The 23,426-nt window shown below is 38.8% G+C and overlaps 1 protein-coding gene across 6 annotated transcripts in view; it reads right to left on the bottom strand.

The window, feature by feature from the left end:
• dpp10 (dipeptidyl peptidase like 10) overlaps positions 1 to 23,426 on the bottom strand; it is a 255,610-nt gene that overhangs the window by 21,138 nt on the left and 211,046 nt on the right. For all 6 annotated transcript variants that reach the window (XM_026143890.2, XM_026143891.2, XM_080291154.1 and 3 more), the window contains 8 exons: positions 21,626 to 21,678; positions 17,056 to 17,137; positions 12,558 to 12,678; positions 11,556 to 11,710; positions 8,508 to 8,605; positions 7,823 to 7,946; positions 5,793 to 5,831; positions 3,290 to 3,397 (listed from right to left, as the gene is read on the bottom strand). In XM_026143890.2, the coding sequence (XP_025999675.1) occupies positions 3,290 to 3,397; positions 5,793 to 5,831; positions 7,823 to 7,946; positions 8,508 to 8,605; positions 11,556 to 11,710; positions 12,558 to 12,678; positions 17,056 to 17,137; positions 21,626 to 21,678 (780 nt within the window). The remainder of the gene's footprint in view (positions 1 to 3,289; positions 3,398 to 5,792; positions 5,832 to 7,822; positions 7,947 to 8,507; positions 8,606 to 11,555; positions 11,711 to 12,557; positions 12,679 to 17,055; positions 17,138 to 21,625; positions 21,679 to 23,426) is intronic.

The following is a 23,426-nucleotide window of genomic DNA, read 5'->3' as shown; positions in this document are numbered from 1 at the left end:
TGCCCATGCCAGAAAAATATCAGTCATTAACCCAACAAAATGGAAATATTTATGAGCTGAATCAATCAGTAGATTCCATCATAGCTCTGATTCTCTACTGACAATAAAATAGTACACTGTTCCTTTTTCAATGGATTTCCTTGGATGTTTTTAATACACTTGTACATGAATATGTCCAAGATTTACATATAGTCATAGAATTATATAAATTTTTAGTTAAAACCCATGAGCAGTACACATTTGTTTGTTCAGCCTGGCCATGAGCTGTGGAGACATTCATACAAATCTGGTACAGGTTAGATGTTTGTGGTTTATTTTTGTCCTCATGACTAAATAAATGTATAAATTTAAACAGACAAACACACAGGAGCACTGCACTCACACGTGACTGTAGCAAAGATGCCAGACAGTACATTGTTTGTTTGTAGCACAACAACAGAGATTGGAGAGACACTGTGGGTGAAATATGCTCTGCGTGCAGCTTAAATGCACCTTCAGGGAGAAGACCAGGTGGATGATTGGCTGTACGGAGTGTCAGACTTTAACATGCGAGACTGCTGGACTATCCTCAAGAAAACCATTTGTTAAAGTGGTGCCAGATTTTTTTTGGCTCAAGCCAATAAAGCTTTCATTATTCAGAGGGTTATAGAATATCTGGCAACCAAAGGGTTAAGCAAAGTTAGGCACAAAACTGGCATTTAAAAATCAATCCGTTTTTACATCCTTCAGGCACTAATAATGACTGAAAAGCTCTAAAAAGTAAAAATAACAGTTTAAATGAAAATGTCAAAGAAGATGATGTTAAATACGTCCCAATCACAAAAGCCAGGCAGACAAAGAAAGGCACACAATCAACTTTGGAAAAATGGCTAAAAGATTGACAGACTAAAAAAGAAACTTCACAGTTTACAACTGTGCTAAAAACAAAAAACAAAAAAAAAAAACAGTAACACAAGCAAGGTTCTGCATCTTTAATGACAGCTATGAGTCCTGCTCGTTTCAGCTCAGAGTCAAGCCTCTTTGCTGGTTGTTGAATTGCTGCAGACAGTAGAGGCTTGGGGTTTCTTCTTCCTGCTGAAAAGGTTTTAAAAACTCCAATTTCTTTTTGCTACTGTTCTAATCTAAAAGCCCTTTGGCACTGTTTTTCAATCATCTAATAAAACAGATTTGCCTTTGTTCTAATCAGTCCAGCTGTCTGCACACCTGGACTCTAGTTTCTGGAAGGCACACATCTGAGAAGTGGGCAGCCCTTCCCCGTGAACGGTGGGGTGTATTTTTTGTTAGTTTTAGGATGATCCCTAAACATGTTGGCCCTTTTTGCAATAAAGCAAATTGAGTAGCGTTTTTGCTGGCATGTGAGTTTTTGTGCAGTATCTGTTGAAACCTTGAACTGGTTTGCTGTGGTGAAGGGAAAGCTCAGGATGAAAGCTGAAGTGGTTGATTTACTGCTTGCTTTATGTTTCTAAACTCACATATGTCCATGACCTGTAAGTAGGGACTGAAAGAATAAGACTGAACTTCCTCCAAACGATGTCTGGGCTCAGCCCCCTTTTTTCCCAGAAGAGTAATCACAGAAGTTATCACAAAAATGAGGTTTCAGTTAAAGTATGCATCTTAACAACAAAAGCCCTCAATACTGAAAAATGATGCCAAGCAGTCAAGACCCACCTCGCTGTTGCCTAAACTTGGTTGTCACAGCACTCATGTCTTAGGTCTATCTGTGAGACAGCACCCGCATTAACAAAATGGGAATATTCAGCTTTCTAGGAATGAGAAAATTTTGGTGAAATCTTCTAATCATAAGTGTAATAATGACTTATGTTTCCAGGGAATCACAAGTCAAACTGACAGAGGGCTCAGTGCAGCCTCTGCGACGATTTGATCGCTGTACCGGTCTGTAGTGTTTAAAAAAAAAAAAAAAAGTTGCACATGAAAGCAAGGATCTCAATTTTATTACATTATTACACACGTCATGAGTGAAGTAATAAGAATTGAACTTGCTCTAAACGGTGTCTGGGGTCTCACTTAGAGATGAGGTAGGAGCCTGGTTATTCAGGGGGAGGTCAGAGTAGAGCAACTGCCACTCCAAATTGAAAGGAATTAATTGGCTCGGACATATGACAAGGATGCCTCCTGGATGCCTCCTAACTGAGGCATTGCTAGGATGTCCAGGGGAGGGAAAACCTTGGGGGAGATCAGGATACCCCGCAGAGATGACAGCTCTCAGTCTGCTTGCATCTTTATTTCCCTGAAAGAAGTTGATTCTTACCTGACACAATGTCATAAAGCCACAAAACATTCTGGTTCGGTGGACTTTAATTGACCATGCACATCAGAAAACAGATTTATTATAATAATTCCAGTCGTGAAGATTATTATTATTATTATTTTTTACAAATATCAAAACAAAGTCGTTATTTTAATATAAAAATATTGCGTTATATTCTTTTTTTTTTTTTTGCCCAAACAGCCTGTTTACATTTTAGAACATTTATCAGACCTGACAAATCCATTACAGACCGAACAGGCTCAGCCAGAGATTTATTTCTGCAAAAACTAATACTGCATGAATTCTTACACTGGAGAACGAGTTCCCATAATTGGAAAACAATCTGAGGGAGTTAAAAACAGATTTCAAATAACCCTGCTTATTTCTGCTAACATCACTGAAATCTTGCATACAACTTGCAGATCTGTGGATGTGCATGGGAAAACTTTAATATCTGTGCTGATGAGAACAGGCTATTGGATTTTGTGCTTGTGTTGGTGGGGGGAGGGATGAGGGCTATCATGAAATAGATGATTATTGCAACATTTTAATTAACAATTCGACAGCATCACAAATAAAGGTGACTTTAGCTGCGGCTTTGATGCAACATCCATCGCATTAACATAAAGTCTTGATCTCAGTCCTTTATAGACTTTGGCCAGATATTGGTTTTATCTCACTTTGAGGTACATAGTGTCTTAGTTGCCTTGACACACAATAATGGGCAAATTTGAATCCTACAAAGTCCATGTGAAGAGGTTGGAGGGGTGGCAGGGCCATGTCGCATGTTTATAAGACAGGAGATTGTGGTCTGAGTCCACAGGACTTGCACTTTGTCAGATTTATATAAGCCTGCGTTTTCCTAATTCTAAACAAGTAGTATTATCACCATCAGCACTTAAACTGGTATGTCACGCTCTACTGTCAAAGGATACCTTGTAGTTACTGAGGAAAATGAATACGCACAGTAGTTACACAATACATATATAGCTTTAAAGTGACTATGAATTCAGCATTCACCTGCGTAGTGAACATGGCAATATGATGAAACTCTCCTCGTCCTCCTTGTTTGACCGGCACTGTGAGGAAGAATCTGTTGCCATCTTTGGAAAACACGGGTTCCTGATTCTGTAGAAAGCAAATATGTGTCATATATTTAATATTATTTTAACAGATGAACCAGAATGTGCCTATTTATTTCTTAGAACATTAGACAAATTGCACATTTTCCAGTGTATCTGTAAAAGAAGCTGTGGAGCATGCTGAAGAGTCCTGCTTTCAGAGGCATACATTACATAGTTGCCAACTGCATGAACAAGTGGATGGAAATTATGCGCGGATGGCCTCCACAGCTGAGAGATGGCCAAACCACTTTTTTACCTGAAAGTAGCAATCTGCAGTGATTGTATATAAAGAGACTGTTGACTGACTAAATGAGTGACTACCCATTTTGTGGGAAGAAAATGGATTGTTAGCATGGACGGCAGTGAGGAAAGAGGATGGATGATTTAACTCTATGTGGCACTTTAAGCAGGACAGTGGTAAAAAAGAAAGAAAAAACAGAAAAGTTTAGTCCTTGAAAACAGCTACTAAACTGTGGTCGGATTTTGGGAATTTAAATTCATAACAGAAGCCCTGCATTGCCTCATGTAGACAGGCTTTACAGTGCAGAGGGAGTTAGATGTAAATAAGGGGCATTATAAGAAATGAAAGGGGCATCATTGGTGATATGTGATTCATAGGGTATTTGATTCTATTTATGTATCTGGTGATGCTAAGTTCGCCTTTTTAAATGTGTTTAGCCCCTCAAATTTAAAGGACACACAAAGTTTATGGGCTGGATTAACCCTTTACCATAACTCACATTTTTTCTCTTAAGAGGGATTTTATTCTTCAAAAAAATATTCTTAAAATGAATTAAGGTAGTCTTAGTCTGCATACCTGGAGTAGTTGTCTGATAACAAAAAAATGACAGCCAAATAAAATGTCATGTGATATTTTATCTAAAAAAAACAGACATATGCATTTTTCAAACTAATTTAAATGCTCACTGATTAATAATAAATTCATATTTAAAATGAGTTTAAATTCAGTCCTTGTAAAATCCATAAAAAGATGCAATTTTAGTTTTAACTTGTCAACTAAATTTGGATTTAAAAGCCATGATCATCTGAGTAAAATTTACACAAAAATCCACATTTAACATTATGAAAAACATTATTAACACTATTTAAACTACAATAATAGTTACAAATGATTAACATAGAAGAAAAATATGCAATAATGCAGTCAGCAGGTACCGTATAAATTAAAAAAAATAATTATTAATATTATTAATAATAATAAAATAATACAATTGAAACCTTTAATGTGATTATATTTGTAAATTGCTCAGCAAATGTAGACTTTTGTCTATTTTTAATTTTTAAAGTGTGATTCTGTGTTTTTAGTTTCTCTAATTTTCACTACTGAACATAAACAACACAAAATCACATCACTGCACACATGATATTTGAAGAAAAGTTTAAATCTCTGGAACCAAAACTGTGAAAAATAGAAACCCTCTTTACTCTAAACTCTAAATTCTGCCTCAGTTTGGGATAGATTAACTAGAATGGATTTTTCCATGATGTTATATATTGGTATTGAACAGAAAGTCATTAGCAAAAGACCTGTCTGCACTGGCACAACCACAAAATTGAGCTTCTGTCAGATTACCACCTTTACCGATACACGCAGCTTGCCAAGGATGTCAGTTGGTTAAATTAGACACTGCTTGAGCCAGCCGGGACTACAAGATCAAATCCTGCCAGAAACTCTCCTACTCTGCCTTCATCACTGCTCTGATAAAGCTCAGAGCTGACTGCAGACCACCTTAGGAAGAAATGAAAACATAGATAAATGGGAAACTGATTTAAATCTGAACTGATGATAGTTAATATAATTAATTTATCAAAATGTAAAAGTAGCAAAAACATGTTTGTGTGTTGTTCTGGCTTTTATTTGGCACTGGGTTACTGAATATTCATAGCCCTTCCAACATAAAGCAAAGGGGCTGATGAACAAAAAGAACACATTATTTGTAAATTACACTTTTTACATGAAATGTTTACTTATTATATTAATTTGTGGATGCTAACAGTTTAAATTTTTCTTGAATTGAAAGCCTCAAGAATAAAGTTTAACATTTTTTTAAATGAGCCTCATAAATCAACTGAAAAACAGGCTGCAGTATTTTTTTTTGTCTATACCATAGAGTCAGGAAAAGGGAAAATTCACACATGTGAATAGTCTTTGCTCTCGCCTCACCTTTCAGTCTGTGCTTGAGTCAGTTTCAATATTTCAGGGATACAGAGACTTTGAGAGTGTCTATATAAATACAGATAACTAAGAAATTCTACTTTGTGTTGCGTAATTTTTGAAAAATGTTGAAGCAGACATGATTTTCAAGTGAAATTACAGCAATGGAGCACAAGCTTTTCAAAGTGACAGGCACTGACATGTAGAATAAAGAGAAGCTTACCTGCTTGGAGAGCCAGAGCTCAGAGCTTTCTTCATGTCTCTGAAAAACACATCAGAGCAAAATGTCAAATGAGTGTTAATTCAGCCACATCATAAAGATCTTCTCATCTGTTACAGCCTTTCTTTCAAGGTTCTATTTTCTGCTTCTATTTGGTGCATTGTGGTTTGGAAACTGCACGATAATTGATGTAATCACGTTCTTTCCCAAAATCATTGGTCTTTTATGTCAGCAAAATATTTACATAAGTGGTATATTTCTAATACTGTGTAAAAGTGATGCTGGAGTAGCACTTCAGTGGCTCATTTTCCAGACATAATCATCTGTCATGTAATGGCCCCCTTATTTTGCTGTTTATTTTAACACACCACTTGGGACATCATTCCCAGTTTGAACCCTCATTTCAAACCAATATGCATAAGCAGAAGCCAGAGTTTTGGCAAGAGGGCTCTGGGTGCTGTTTCCAGGCCTCATCTAAGCTGCCTCTTGGCTGGACAGCGTGTTTGTCCATGCAAATCACACCAAATCAGAAAAGTGCAGAATTGGAGAGCGGCCTGTCCAGTCCCACGGTTCAACTGCGAGGTTAACACTGCTCTGTGTTGCCCAGTAAATATGGAGAGAATGTGGAACTGTGCTGCAATTTCGGCAGAATTTTTTCTCTAAACTAAAGAGTGCTTTTAAAACTTTTTCCGTCAGGAAGGCCAAAAGTACCTGTGTTTCTAAGTTTTGTTTTCATCACTCAACGACAAGTTACTGAACAGCCATTGGGTGAAACTGTTCTCAAAGAGGTATTAGGCGCTGTACCAAACCCCTCCTTGCTATAGTTTTGGTCGCTAGCAGTCTGGTCGCAGTCACCAGTTATATGTATGAAAGACACCAACTTGTCTTTGGTAAAGACACTTTGAAAAGTAAACAATGCACACTTCAAACTAGAATTTGCAAGTAGCTAGTGAGTGTTCCCAGAAAAGTCAGCATCTTCCATGCAAACTACTGGCAATTTGGCAGTCTGCTAACGACTGAAGCAGTTACAGGTAGGTACAGTACTCTGTGACAAACTCCAGCTAGCATCAACCATATCTTCAGCACCAACCTCCAGCAACCACTTCCCAACTGTCTCTGGGACACACATTTTTCTCGAACAACCCGACTTTCTCCGTGGCAAGCTAACAATCCAGCTAAGTAATAAGCTTTACAGCCATAATAACAGTTACAGGGGTTATTACAAGGGGGAAGACATCTCTCTGAGTCTGCATGGCACAGGTCCTCTGTGGGGAGAATCCTCTAATTGCAGCAATTAAGCCTCCTCCCATATACAGAACTTATTTCAGTAGAAACTTTCTGGATTTAAATGCTTCCATTAATATTTGTGTGATATAAAAATTAATGAAGTCCTATATTTTGTCAGTTTTTAGTGATCTGGTTTCAGAAATACTCAAACCTGCCACAAGCAAAACACGAGATATTAAGTAAAGACTTAACATCAGCTCTTTGATCATAACTAAACACTCTATCACATTAAGAGTTTAATGTGGTGCCTGTGCAATGAAGATAACACATGTCTGTGTAACTGCTGAAAAGGTTAATGAGAGTCATGCAAAAACAATCAATGTGCTTTCTGTTTAACATGAATAAAAGATGCCACCCTTGTTGCCTATCCTTACTTAGATCTTCATCTCACAGCAACAAAGCAGACAACAATCAATTGGCGATCTCAAAGAAGAAAAGGATCTAAAGTAACAAGAGCTGAAGTTAAGAAAGACAAGTTTAGAAAAAAATGCTCGTGAGTTTTACCTTGAAAATCAGATAAGATGTTCGAACTCACAAGGCAGATCTAGCCTTGGTCAAATGATCTCTTAGTTAAGTGCTAGCTGCAAAGTTTTTAAACATGAGTGAATACTTTGTTATATCAAAAACTGAGAAAATAAGTCTTTTTTCTATATTAAGGAAGTTAGCGATACTTTATAACATGAGATAAAAGAAGGAAAAATGTGTTAACAATTTTTCTGTCCACACAAAAAAACACACACACAGACCGTGACGCAGGCTCCGGTGGTGGTGTCACACACAGTCAGGATGGAAATGTTCTGGGCCCGGTTTAACCATCTAACAGATGTCTTGGTCTTGCTGATCCACTTCACCATTGTTACATAATGTTCCCTATAAAAAAAAATTATATCATAATGGTCATATCATGTCCTGTAATTACATGTTCACAAGCTAGATGCTTTTTTAATTTAGCACATCTAAAACCTATTAACAACTACAAACAACTGCTCTACACACTTAAGAAAATGAACCATTTGCACAGCTGAGCTCACTGGTTTTTACACCTCTACAAATTACCTCAATGTCAAGCTGCTTTTTTCCTTTTGTTAGTTCTCTTCCACACAGTCCTATCATGCTGGTAAATGGCATGCAGACTTTCAACATTCATTAATATCCACTCAATTCTGGCACACAGTAATGCAAGATTTCTAAATGGTATTTGCAGTTGTAAAATAACTGTGACACCAATTGGTCATTGTTTGTTTTTTTTTTCTTCTTCATTTTAAGAACTGAAAGCAGTTTTAACAACTACATGCGCAGAGTGAAAGATTTCCCAATTACAGGTGCAAAGTTAAGAGTGAGAAAAAATGATCATCTGAAGTTTGAAATGTCCCTTTAAGTGGCACAGCAGCTGGTGCAAAAGATTGGCAGGGAAAATGCAGCTCCTCTCACCGCAGCTTGAGTGTCTCTGGAGGCATGAGCTCCAACGTGTGCGTCGGCCCGTAAAGGTTGACTACATAGAGCTTCACCGCTGGGTTGGGTTGACCAGCCTGCATGCAGAACCAACAGTCCAGAGTTTAGACAGAAATGTCACTTCACTGCTGCGGAAAAATACTTTATGCAACACTCTCCAAAGTGGCAACTGTGACTTATAAAGTGCTGCCAAATTAAGTGATTTCGAATGAATAATTCATTGAGAGTAGTCTTTAAAAACTTAAATGCACATATGGTTATGCTATTATGTGGAAACAATTTAGAATTTTTTGTCACACAAACTGAAAAACAGATACAAAAAAAGACAGAAGAAACACTACATAAATACTTAAACTAAAGCAAGTACACATGACAAACAGACATGTTAAACTTGACAATTTCAACATTATTCTGCATACAGAGGAGTCCTAGAAAAACCCTTACCTAAACAGCTTTAACACTACTGGAAACGTGCACTATGATTCCTCATTTGGCTGACCAGATGCATTTAGAGCAAAGTTTAAAGCGTTAGGGGTATTGTTTGAATTAAGTTCATATCTGCTATATTGCATTTTATTTTCAAATGTTTTCACAAACTTGACCAGGGTGTTCCTGGCCTTTCACCCAATGACAGCTGAGAAGTTTAATAGGATACTGATATGGTGCAGACCTATAAATACTCAGGTTGGCATCTGCACAACAAACTAAACTGGCCTTGAACATAGATGCTCTCTACCAAAAGGGGCACAGCTGTTTCTTTTAGCTAAGAACGCTTAGATCCTTTGAGATCTCCAGCAAATGCTGCATGTTTTACCAGTCAGTCATGGCAAGTGTCTTTTATACTGCACTGGGAGGCAGAGGGGAAGACAAGGACTTTGGCTTTTGGACAAATAGCTAAAAAGGAAGGAAAGTGGGGTCATTGGTGTTTGGTGGAGAGATGCACAGTGATCAGCTTACTTCACTGAGCTGCAGGACAGAACGGCTCAGAAGATCCTTGGTGCTCACTGTCATCAGGTTATTGAACACCTGAGTCAGTGGATAAATATCCAAAAGTCAATAGCCAAGGACCCCACAGCCATCTGTTACTTGCTCTGGCTGTCTCTGTTTCCTCTTCAACCATTTAACTACACAATTCTTATATAAAAATAGCTTTTTTGGTGGTTATTTAAATATAGTTAAACACATGTTAAATTATTGTGATAAATTTGTTATTTCTCACGAAACACTAAGTAAATTCTTTATTCCTTTGTTGGATCATTTATGTTAAATAATATAAACAAATATTAAATACAAAATACAAATGTTAAATATGGCTTTAGAATCAGTGTGGCTGTTTAGATTTTTAGACAACTAGGTCAGCCGTTATTATACTGTTTAAGCTAAGGTAAAATATAAAAGTGTAATCATTCTTGTCTCAGTGAAAAATTCTACCCATACTGGAGCAGGAAACAAGTCACAACTCTTCACTGGCTTGTCTTGCAAGTGGTGCCTCTTGTTGTTCGTCATCAAACTCATCTACTACCAAAAAACTCAGAAATACAGAGAAGCTTCTATGTGAATAGACTACCAAAAGTCTATGTGCTGGCCTTAAATATAGTTTACACACAGATGACAAATGGTCATCTACAATTATCATCACCAGGGGGCAGTGTCATGAAAAACTCTTCTGTGGGCAACTCTTGCTTTTGTAGCTCTTGTAGTCATTCACGCTGTCATGGAAATGCGTGTTAAACAATAAAAACCATCTACTGCAATTTCCCCCATTATTCTTCCCCCAAATTCCGCTGAGGTTCCCTTTCCTTTTTCTGCCCTCTTTTCAGCCAGTTAGCATTCAACCCATACAAGTGTCAGTCCTGTTGGGCTATATGTGGTGTTGTTTTCTAAGAGGATTCTACACAAGTGCTTCTACATCACATCCATTATATACACGGAATTCTTCTCTCTGTGTAGCCAAATACATACGAAACCAGCTGATTTTTTTAAGAACATCTAAACTAAAAAAGTGTGTTACAACAACAGCAAGTAAAACACTGAGCAGAAAAAAAAACCATTTTGTATTATCACAATAACGTAAACAACCATATCTTATAGGCTACTATATTTCTGTAAATTAAGCTGAAGCATGATAGCATTGACACCAGCTGCTTTATTTTTACTTTTATTCTTCCTCTTCTTTTAGCTTGACTAATGGAACCCAATCTGTACCCCCCTCACCCTAGCTCTAGAATTCTAGAATCCTCTTCTGTCACACCAACCCTGTGGATGTCCTCCTACACTACACCCAAAACCTTCTCTGAGGTTCCCCTTTCCATCCAGTCTGGTAGCTCCATGTTCAAAATTCTTTGTCCAAGAATCCCAGTTCTATTCTATTCTGCTCTGTTTATATAGTGAGTCACAACAACAATCACCTCCAGACTGTTTATATTGTAAGGTAAACCTCTGCAATAATACAGAGAAAACCCCAACAATCAAACGACCCCCTTTGAACAAGTACTTGGCGACAGGGGTAAGGAAAAAATCCCTCAGGGAGTGGCAACCATCTGCTGCGACCGGTTGGGGGTTGATGGGAGGAAGACAGGATAAAAGACACACTCTAATATCCCTTCTCTGTCCACATGTCCAAATCTCAGCTCCCAAACCGCTCAGTCTGAGCTGTCCCTCTGACATGCTGATTTCTATTTCTGTGCATCCTGGTCACTTCCAGTGAAAATCTTAACATCTCCATCTTTACCAGCTACAGCTCTGCCTCCCTTCATTTTGTCTCCAAACCATAAACTATCGCAGGTCTCCATACCATCTTGTTAATCTTCCCTTCCACTTTTGATGGTATCATTCTGTCACAAATCACTCCTGTCACTCGTCTCCACCCACTCCACTCTGCCTGTACTCTCTTAAGTCACCTCTTTTGTTCACTGTCTGTTGACTTGGATGGTTGACACCAGGTATTTAAATCCCTCTTCCTTTTATTTAGGATAAAGGATAATGTATGTGTGTTATATGCATGGATGTCGCCTAAGTGACGGTTACCTTGGGGTAGGGGTACTGCTTTCCTTTTGGGTATGTCATGCCAGTGAAGCGAGGTAAAGCCATGTTGGGAACCAAAGTGTCATTGAGAACCAGGAAGGCCAACCTCTCTCCATCAGGAGACCACCAGTGAGCCACATGGGTCTGGAGGATCTCCTCTGTTTGGAAAAACCAGCAGAAAGTTTTAATCATTAAATTAATGAAGGGGGGGGGGGGCTGAAAGTATTAAAAATAGCTCAACATAAATGCTGTTCTTAAAGTCACAATGTGAAGATTTTTATATCGAGGTCCCAAATTTGAAGGCATCAGCTAATATTAGTTAAATTACTAACTGTACTGTAAATGGGCTCAGTTTAGTATAACGAGAAAACGCTTGTGTTTGAAGACCTAACACAAAACCAAACACATATAAGTGGAAAAAAGGGGGTGCTAGAAGAATTTGTGTTAAATTAGGTGTTAATCTGGGTTCAAGAATCACAGATAAGTAAATTACTTTATTACACAAACATAATTAAGAATAAAAGAGAAAAACAAGAAAACAGCAGTTACTGAGGTTGCTTGCCTTTTAAAAAAAAAAAAAATTACATAAGCTTCTTTTCTCCTGAGAGATGGGGCAAAGTGGCTAAGTGTATGCAGTGCGTGTTTGCTTAAAGCACATAAAATGACTCTTCACACCCACTGGGGAGATATGAGCACCAGAACAAACGTTATGAATATTTAATAATGGTAACATTTCTAAACACAAGAATTTTTAGTTTAATGAGATAGTGTGTCAATGCTTTGAAATTAAGCAGACATATTTTTTATTCCAACTTCCCAATAGTTAAAGCTCACTGCCACAAAGCAGTTTCTCAGCAAGTCATTACATGCATAAAGGTTTGTCTGTAATTGGCATTTTCTTGCCTGGTTTCTTCAAACAACACCCAGATAAATGTATACTCTACGCAATTTTGCTAGTCTTATTCTCAGAATGTGAAAAAATGTTTGTAGAAAACTGATAGGTACCTTCATAGAGCCAGTCAGCAATTCCATTGAAGATGACCCCGTCTTTTCCCGAGGATGTTAGCCTAAGGGAGTTACTCTTGACATCCGACTGATAATAGATGTTGTTTTCAAATATGTAGATCTACGGAGACAAAGCACACACAGGAACAACTTAATATGATACAGTAAGAAATAAGGACATGCTGCCAAACGAAAAATTGGTGCATGACTCTAAAACTTATTAAGCATGTGCCAAAGTTTGGACTGTAGCACACATGCACTGGATTAACAGTTACACTAAATGTGCACAGTATCTGCTCAGCATCCAAGCAATTCTTTTAGGATTAAAAGTGCGAGCCAGTGCTGGTAAGCCAAGTGATTAATGCTAATGTTCTGTGTACTTTATTTATGAAAGTAAGCTCTTACTCCTTAACAGCTCAACAGTAACTTTAAAATCACAAAATCTACCACTGGGATGTTAAAGTTCAGAGATTTGCCCTCAAAAAATCAGGAGGATTTCTCAAAGTCCCCAAGTCTGTGAGTGTCGACATTGGAATTGGGCCCATGTCTTACTTTTTTTTTAGAGATTGTCATGCTAAATTGGCACTAGAGTTCCCTAACTCTTTTTATTTCTATTTATTTATTTATTTTGGCAGGACATGAGAGATCGGCTCAATCAATTAGATCTGGGCTACAACTTAAGCTTGGCCATTTGTTAAATTGGCACTAATAAAAGCACTAGCGATTTAGTTTCTGTTTGTATTGTATCCATGGTCGCACAGACATCTGTCATTGTATTGCACTAATACGAATGAAAACTTAAGGACCAGTCTACAAAGCCAAAGGCTGGCAAACCCAATTTCCTGTTTTTGTCTGCCACCTGGCTAATACTACACCTGACCGCAATGCCCATCCATGTGGATGGTGGGAGAGGCTGGCAGTACCGTGCTATCTTTTTCAAAGGTGTTTAGCTTGGCTTGGTGGATCAAGTCTCACCCAAAAGATCCTCACGAGTGAGCCACCCTTCGATCTCTAGTGGCACAAAAGCATCAATGGTTTCTCCAATCCAGGAGAGGTGTGTATCCATGAAAAGACTGTTCAATTGGAATGGTTAAGTACACGAATGGAGGCCAAAATGAGTTTGCTCAGTGGGGTTCTTGGGCTCACCCTTAGAGAAAGGGTAGAAGCATTGAGATGGTATGAGCTACCACTCCTTTGTCTTAGAAGAAGCCTTTCTGGGAGTTTGGTCTTCTGATTTATAGGAACTTTGTGGCCATGTTCAATCAAAAGGAGCTCATGGGGCATTCAAAGACCACAGGAGTCTCACCAAATGTTGCACTGGCTCTGGAAACGTTGTATGCCCAGAGATAATGGTGGTCTTTTAAATACTTGGAGACTGTGGTCTATGTCCTATTTGGAAAAGTTCTGAACTTGTTTCACTTGTTAGAAAGAAGTAGGTTAGGGACTAAAATCTACTTGGTTTGGTTTTTAGCACTTGTTTAAATGAAGCCACTAAAAAAATGCTTGGGAAGGTTTAAGTGGTAAAATTTACTTGGGGAGGGTTTAAGCAACAGACTTTGTGGATTTCTTAGGATTTCCATGTACATGTAGCTGTCCAGAACCAAAAAATTAATTATCTCAGATCAAAGAAGTATCTGTATTCGGACCTTCCCAAAAGCCAGAAGTCTGTTGCTTTATATGATCTTACATAAGAATTCATTAGCAAGGAGCCTCTCCATGCACTGACATAACCTCACAGTCAGCAGAGCCTTCTGCCGTCTGGCTGGAAGACATCCAGATAACATCAGTCCAGTAGGCAGTCTGTGCAGCATGTGCTAAAGGGTTCTCTAAAATGTGAGGGCTTATTATTATGATTGTGAAGTGAAGATTATCAGACATTTGAGGTTTTATTGCTGCAGGTTGGATTAAATTGTAGAGGCTTGAAGTGATGTCAGCAATAACAAAAAAATAAAAAAATAAATAAAAAGGAAAACAGTTTCAAATAATCTAAACAATACAATTTCTTTTTTGGGTTTTTCATGTAACAACCGCAACAATTTCCTCTACTAACTGGAGATAGCATTCATGTAAGTAAAGCAGTAAAATGGTTGACTTGAAAATTTGTCTGATGAATTGAAAGCAAGTCCTTTTCAATTTCTTTGGAACGTTTCTTATAGTTAGGAATGTGATGCGGAATTCACAGTGCTTTAATAATTAATATGCTACACGCAATCTCATACTTCCCCATTGTGCAAGAAACTATACAAATGTTTTCAGTACCTGAAATAATTTTCAATATTTGACATTATATGAAAATGGGGATGGTTCTAAACAATAAGAGTAGATGGTGACATTATGGGGTTTAAAATGTATAACATAATCCGCCACAATTTACAATGTATGTATGTATAAGGAAATTTGAAGTTCTGGTCATTTAAAGGTTGTACTATTTTACAGCAACCATGCTGTGTAAAACAGGGACAGTCCATGCTTCCCATATTCCCTGTAAGTATCCTACTTTAAATAGGCTCAAAAACCAAGATAGGTTATATGTATACAGTAGACTTTGTAACAATACAAGCTACTACAAAAGAAACATGTTTTGCCAAAGTTTAATAAGTTTATTAGTAAAATTTAAATATATGAATCAAGGCTGCGTTTAAAAGTAAAAATCTGTTTTCTAGCAACAAAGGAAATAAATGTACTATGGCTAAAAAAAGAGAGAAATTGCTAAGGTACAATGGTTACCAAATTTATTAGACCAACACCCAATGTAAGGCTTTTCCCAACTACCAAATCATTTTATGTTCTTGTTATCATTTAATTATCAGTATGTGCAAGCTCTTTAATTGAATTGTTATGTTTAATGGTGAATTATAATTGTTTTTTTTTCGATAAATTTTCAAATTAGCCATTTCACAAAATAACAGAGCAGATTATTATTATTTTTGATTAATAAAGCAAATTTACATTCCTCATGCAATGTATGAATGTGTACTTGATTAATTTCTTCGTGGAGACTTTCAGTCCTAATAAATAATATTTTAAAACAGGTTTTTGACAGTTTTCTAAAATCTTTGTATTTCACTGATTTGGGGATTTTGGTCTATTCATACTTCAAATATGCACTAATTTCCAGTTCCATAATAGCACAGTAGGCACTCATTAAAACTCCTCGATTCTTTTTAAAATCGAGAATTGTTACGCTCATATTCTTTGCTAAAATAAGTACACTTTGATTTGGTGGAAGTTGCCAACATTATCTAAGAATTACTGGGAAGCTTAGCCATCATGTTAAAAAGTGTGTTACAATTAAAATTCAGTAAGCCGCTCAAATGGGACTTAATTACAACTTTGTAAACTGTGAAAAGTCATTATCTTGTTAGTTAGTGTCACTGTGCATGTCCAATCCATTCTTTAAGACTCTACGGTGATGAATGGACAGCACTAATACATATTCTAGTCATAACTCTCAGACATCTTCCTAATGAGAAAACACAAATTCCCAAAGAATTACTGTGAAGCTCACTTACAGCCGGTTACAGCGAAATACACGCCATGTCATTGTTTCCAAAGATGCACTTCCGCCTAATGATGCTGTGCTTGCCACTCGAGAGCTAAAAAATCCTCACATATGTCTACCTCACCTCCTTATCACCATAATGACTTCCTAATGGAGTCGTGTTTGATTTATGGTCAAATATTCCACACTCAAATTTGCAAATATGGACACTGCAGCTCTACTATGCTTTTTAAGCCTTTTAGCTGTCAACAAAACAGCCTTCCCATCTGTCCTGTACAGATACATAAAAAGTATGATGGAAGAAAATTAGCATTTAATTAGGGTCCCCTCAAAAATGTGAACCTGAGCACGTTAAGTAGGACATTGTGAATTACAAATAGCAGCACGAAATTGACGGCAACAGGGCACAAACAAAGACAGCGTTCGGCGTGGTGGAAAGTCATGTGACACAATGTCATCCACAGGCCTGGAGCTGAAGATAAATTCCTAATTTGTGGGTTCCAGAGTCGCTGATCCTTCAAAACGCACTATTTTATTTTTCTGTAGAAACTGTGAATTGGCTGTTTACTGGATGCCAGATAAAGACTGTAGGACTCAGCAACAAATGTGCTGGCAAAAGCAAAGAGAAGCCATTGATTTTGTGTCTAAACTGATTTAACTGAGTAACAAAAACTTATAATAATAGATAAATAAAAATCGTATCTGTTTCATCCATGTAATTTGATACTTATGTTCAAAAATGAATGAAAAATATTTTAATTGGAGTAAATCTTACATATCCATGAAACAACAGGGCTGTGCAAAAGTTGCATAACCTTGTAAATGTTACAAATACATTTTAAATATCTTTTTTTATTGTTATCTACCTGTGTCTGATACCTGATACCAAATCTAAGTGTTTTAAAGAAATGGCATCCAACCCAGTGTAGTGAAAGCAGTGCAAAGTGGAACTAAAAACAGGTTTACGGTGTGAAAAGATTCTCTATGTGTCCTCACCAGCTGTTGGCCTTGCACCCCCCAGGCAGCATACTGGAGAACTGAGTTAACCACCTCAGGAGGGTCCAGCTCCCAAACCTCCCTAAAGTAAGGAAAAGAGTAAATAGAGGATAATAATCACTCAACATCCACTGGTGGATAATGGCTAGGCTACTTTTTTAGATGAAAATTATGGAAATGTGCAATTCAATAGACCACTTGTGTGTGTGTGTGTGGGGGGGGGGGTACAATGCAAAAACAATGAGTAATAACAGCAAACCTGTAAAGCCAAAGTGAATATTGTTGGGTTCCTAGGCCCCCATTTTGAATATTATTAGCTCATTGACTGACCATTAACAGTTACGACTTCCATATACAGTGGGGCAAAAAAGTATTTAGTCAGCCACCGATTGTGCAAGTTCCTCCACTTAAAATGATGACAGAGGTCAGTAATTTGCACCAGAGGTACACTTCAACTGTGAGAGACAGAATGTGAAAAAGAAATCCATGAATTCACATGGTAGGATTTGTAAAGAATTTATTCGTAAATCAGGGTGGAAAATAAGTATTTGGTCAATAACAAAAATACAACTCAATACTTTGTAACATAACCTTTGTTGGCAATAACAGAGGTCAAACGTTTACTATAGGTCTTTACCAGGTTTGCACACACAGTAGCTGGTATTTTGGCCCATTCCTCCATGCAGATCTTCTCGAGAGCAGTGATGTTTTGGGGCTGTCGCCGAGCAACACAGACTTTCAACTCCCGCCACAGATTTTCTATGGGGTTGAGGTCTGGAGACTGGCTAGGCCACTCCAGGACTTTCAAATGCTTCTTACGGAGCCACTCCTTTGTTGCCCGGGCGGTGTGTTTTGGATCATTGTCATGTTGGAAGACCCAGCCTCGTCTCATCTTCAAAGTTCTCACTGATGGAAGGAGGTTTTGGCTCAAAATCTCACGATACATGGCCCCATTCATTCTGTCCTTAACACGGATCAGTCGTCCTGTCCCCTTGGCAGAAAAACAGCCCCATAGCATGATGTTTCCACCCCCATGCTTCACAGTAGGTATGGTGTTCTTGGGATGCAACTCAGTATTCTTCTTCCTCCAAACACGACGAGTTGAGTTTATACCAAAAAGTTCTACTTTGGTTTCATCTGACCACATGACATTCTCCCAATCCTCTGCTGTATCATCCATGTGCTCTCTGGCAAACTTCAGACGGGCCTGGACATGCACTGGCTTCAGCAGCGGAACACGTCTGGCACTGCGGGATTTGATTCCCTGCCGTTGTAGTGTGTTACTGATGGTGACCTTTGTTACTTTGGTCCCATCTCTCTGCAGGTCATTCACCAGGTCCCCCCGTGTGGTTCTGGGATCTTTGCTCACCGTTCTCATGATCATTTTGACCCCACGGGATGAGATCTTGCGTGGAGCCCCAGATCGAGGGAGATTATCAGTGGTCTTCTATGTCTTCCATTTTCTGATGATTGCTCCCACAGTTGACTTTTTCACACCAAGCTGCTTGCCTATTGTAGATTCACTCTTCCCAGTCTGGTGCAGGGCTACAATACTTTTCCTGGTGTCCTTCGAAAGCTCTTTGGTCTTGGCCATGGCGGAGTTTGGAGTCTGACTGTTTGAGGCTGTGGACAGGTGTCTTTTATACAGATGATGAGTTCAAACAGGTGCCATTCATACAGGTAACGAGTGGGGGACAGAAAAGCTTCTTACAGAAGACGTTACAGGTCTGTGAGAGCCAGAGATTTTCCTTGTTTGAGGTGACCAAATACTTATTTTTACAAATCCTTTACAAATCCTACCATGTGAATTTATTGATTTCTTTTTCACATTCTGTCTCTCACAGTTGAAGTGTACCTCTGGTGCAAATTACTGACCTCTGTCATCATTTTAAGTGGGGGAACTTGCACAATCGGTGGCTGACTAAATACTTTTTTGCCCCACTGTAAATTGCCAGTAGGTTGTTGTCTCTGGCAGATTATGATAAAGTTAAGGCTTATCACCTGTTAGAATGGGTGGAAAAGCCTTTCAGTCATGTGTCGAAGACAAGAGATGTCTGTAAATGGTCTGTATTTGTATAGCGCTTTTCTAGTCCCTAAGGACCCCAAAGCGCTTTACACAACCAGTCATCCACCTATTCACACACACATTCACGGCAAGCTACATTGTAGCCACAGCCACCCTGGGGCGCACTGACAGAGGCGAGGCTGCCGGACACTGGCGCCACCGGGCCCTCTGACCACCACCAGTAGGCAACGGGTGAAGTGTCTTTCCCAAGGACACAATGACCGAGACTGTCCAAGCCGGGGCTCGAACCGGCAACCTTCCGATTACAAGGCGAACTCCCAACTCTTGAGCCACGATCGCCCTTCTGTAATAATTTTGAAAAACCAAATGGAATTACATTAAAAACTGGAGCGTGAAAAACAGCCTTATATCAGTGAGATGGTAAGGACCGATGCTGCTAAACCTTTTCTAAAGCATCTGAGCGTCAACTCTGCCCACCTCTAGTCAAATTTCATGCAACAGAAATGATGCGCAGCAGTGCATTTTAATCAAGGTTGCCTCTCTACTTTAGCCATTGGTTGAGTTACAGGTGCAACAATTGTGACCTTATCAAATGGCAGCAGTGGGCCAATACATCTAAAGTCAGAGGTTAAAAAAGGAAAACAAATGTGCAAAAACAGTTTTTAGGAGAGCACCCCCCATTTTATTTATTCAATGTTTATATAGCTCATGCTTTGTATCAGTTTTTTTCTTGCTTTAGCTGACAATGGCATGCACTTTGAAATAAGCCCAAGTTGGCCATAGACCCATTTGTCTGATATCAGCACAGACATGACAGAGATTAAAAGGAAATGCCAGAGCAATGCCCCAAAATGGCACAGCTTTCTAAAATAACACTCGTGTTTGAAAAGGATAATCCAATCAGCTGTATAAAGTTTTAATCTCTCTCTGATTAGTAGTCAGAATCCCGCTCATGACTGTGACTTATGAAACTGGCAGGAAGTCATTTGAGCATGTCCTGGACTGTTACTTTGGATTGAGACTTTGTGCAGAATGTTTGGAAAATCAGTCTGAAAGCAGCGGGATGCCACAGACTGCAGGCTGATCTTCAAACTTTATTTTGACTGAACATAAAATTTAGAATGGTAAAGTTTCAATACTCTGCACAAGCTAGTGAGAGTTCTGGGGATATACAAAAAATATTCCCAGTCTGTACTTGAGGTAGTCAACTTACTACTTTCCATTGGATGTGTTGTTTCCTCTATTTGACTGCAATTGATACAGTTCTTGTACTTTTTGCACTTGTGTGTAATTTTACATTGCAGAAATGTATAAACCATAAAGGTGGTTTACCCCTTTGCTCTAAATACATACACACCCATAAAATCTGTCTTTTGTTTTAGTGTAAAAATATAACAAAGATCATTTTGCAATTTAGGATTAGTTCAAATCAATGATAATCATACTAATTATTAACATTAAATTGTACATCTAAACAGGTAGTAATAGTAGTATTAGTAGTAGTAGTAGTAGTAGTAGTAGTATCTACTTGCACTGTGAAGTTCTGTGCAGGTTTGCAACATTAGGCTGAGTCTGGGTAGAGAGTACAGCCACATGCACTTCAGAATTCATTCAGCTCCTCTATCAGCACTCACATCATCAATAAACACCAGTGATGCAGTTCCTTGCTTACTTACAGCCACACAACATAACATCACCTCCACCATATGTGAGAGATGATGTGGTGTGCTTCTGCTCATGACCTGTTTCTATCCTTCTTCATATTTTCTTCATCCCACAACAGGCTGATAGCACATGGAAGGAAAGCTTATGCAGTGAGGACACTGGCAATGGCAGCTTACGCCTTTCCATTATCCAGTGGATTTGAATTTCTGCTCAGCTAATTATTCAACAAAATAAATGTATTCTAGGTGAACAATACCCTGACAGCCACGATGCTGAAAGCACCTGTCTAATATTGTGTATACCCTGTTGGAGTAGCTAAAACAACTGTAACCCCCGAAATGCATTGGAGATGACTCCATTGTGTTTCAGCTTCGCCTGAGCTGATTGCATGAACTCAATTATTGCGATTCCACCAGATGCGCCACTGTGTGTGATGTCTCACAAGTGGCTCTCTGGTGTACCCCTCTCCCCACTGGATGAACTTTGGGCCTGCACTATGGCCCAGTATAAGATAAACAAAGATGATTTCGAATCATGCAAATAAACTCCAGTATAGCACAAGAGGAAACTCTAGGCAGGCAGGTTTCCCTGAACATGTGGGGCCCTTAGAATGCAGCTTGGGTCTGCTTGTTTATTAATCTCAGTCAGCTAACATCTGGAACAAGACAAACAATCCAAATAACAGATATACAGTTTGTTTCAAGCGTGTCACAGCATGTAAATTGATCCCACAGTACTCTATCCATTGTACATAGCTTATATAAAAATTCCTGTGTTCTACAAATTTGTCAACCCCTGTGAGTCATGGATATTTTTCCACTAATGACAGGTGTTACTACCAAAAAGGTTGCCCCTCAGTAACCGCTGAGGAACACTTACCGAGTGTGAATATTGTAGATGCTGTAGGAGGCCATGTAGGAGTGGCGATAAACCTGCAGTGAAATAAAGAGAGAATGGAAGAAAGATTAAAATATGACTGAAGCGTTAACGAGAGAAGCAGAAGTGTCACGATAATGACATCAGGACAAAATAAAAATGAAAAGAAGAAAGGCATCAAAGAAAACAGATTGCTGGCTGTTCTCTGTGATAGAATCTGTAGACAATGCAATTTGCATGGGTGACAGCTGTGGGACGAGACATTTTAATTCCATCTGAGAAACCCATCATCGCCGAGTGCCTATGTGCTCAAAACTCGGGAGAGACAGAGATGGAAAGGAGCGAGGGAGAGGCATTCAAAATGACAGAGGGGTGCATGTAAACTGTCTGAACCACCACCCGCCTACCCCCTCTGGAGAAGCTGTGCTTGACATGATAATAGACCTCTGACCGTGGCTAGTGATCGGGGACAGAAACAGCCCAGATTTTTGCATTCCATCAGGAAAAAGACACTCAAGTATTCAGCTCTGATACAAAGAAGCAGAGGAATTTTACAAGCGCCAACTCTGACATGACATTCTGTACTAATGTAAATATTAGTGCAGATCAGAGCTGCAGTTGACTGGGAATTGATGTAAGCCGAGACATAATGTTATTCCACTCATCAAAATGAGTACAATTGTTTCACCAAAGGTAGTTAGTATTGTCATTTTCCTTGATTGGAATGGATGGCTGAGTGGATGGATTGATGGATAGAAGTCTATTTTTTCCTTTCCCACTATATTAAAGTTTAGATTTACCTATAAAAGGACATGAAGACAACAAAACCTTCCAAATGGTCAGTGATATATGCTTGAAATCTTATGGTCCACTGTTTCAAGGCTGTAAAACAATATTTTTTACAGCCTTATTATTTCTTTCTCTACAAACAAATACAAAAACAAGTACAAATCTATTTACAGGTGAACCAGTTTCATCCCCAAACTTTATGACTTTTTCATAACATTGAAAATAGATAGATAGAGCAATCGATCTTCAGCATGATCCAGTATTATTACTTTATCCTCAGGCATCAAAGAGCCTTATCTGAAACAACAGTCTGAAAACTAAGTGAGAAAACTAAAAGGGGAAAAAGGAGGAAAAACAAAGTTTAATGACATGAAATCTGCATAAAGGTTATGAATTCTGCAGAGCCCCAGATGGGGGCTCTCACTAAAATAGCCATGACAAGTCAACATGAGTGATCTCCCAAGCTGGAAGGGAAGTTGATCTAACTCTGATGACTCTGACAAATGCTTGTGCTCCCTGTTGTATGCTGTACAGCAACTGAGTAGAAATGAAGATGACACAAGCACATTTCACAACATCTGTGACATTTGCACTGTGTGAGGGCTTAAAAAGAATCCAGGCAAAATCCAACTACTAGCAATAATGCAGACAAACTCAGTGACAAGGTTGATAGACTACATTTCAGCTAACTGTATACCACTAAACTTATATTAAGATATGCTTAAAAATGTCCATCCATCCATTCGCTTCCGCTCATCCTTTTCAGGGTCGCGGGGGGCGCTGGAGCCTATCCCAGCTGTCACAGGGCAAGAGGCGGGGTACACCCTGGACAGGTCGCCAGTCTGTCGCAGGGCCAACACACAGTGACAGACAACCATTCGCACTCGCACATTCACACCTAGTGGCAATTTGGATTATCCAATTAACCTATAACCCCACAAGCTGCATGTCTTTGAACGGTGGGAGGAAGCCAGAGTACCCGGAGGGAACCCACGCAAACACGGGGAGAACATGC

The sequence above is a fragment of the Astatotilapia calliptera genome, chromosome 16 (genome assembly GCF_964374335.1).
Source record: "Astatotilapia calliptera chromosome 16, fAstCal68.1, whole genome shotgun sequence".
In the NCBI taxonomy this organism is placed as follows: domain Eukaryota; kingdom Metazoa; phylum Chordata; class Actinopteri; order Cichliformes; family Cichlidae; genus Astatotilapia; species Astatotilapia calliptera.
The sequence above is the reverse complement of the archived record's forward strand: the minus strand, read 5'-3'. Positions and strand labels throughout refer to the sequence as shown.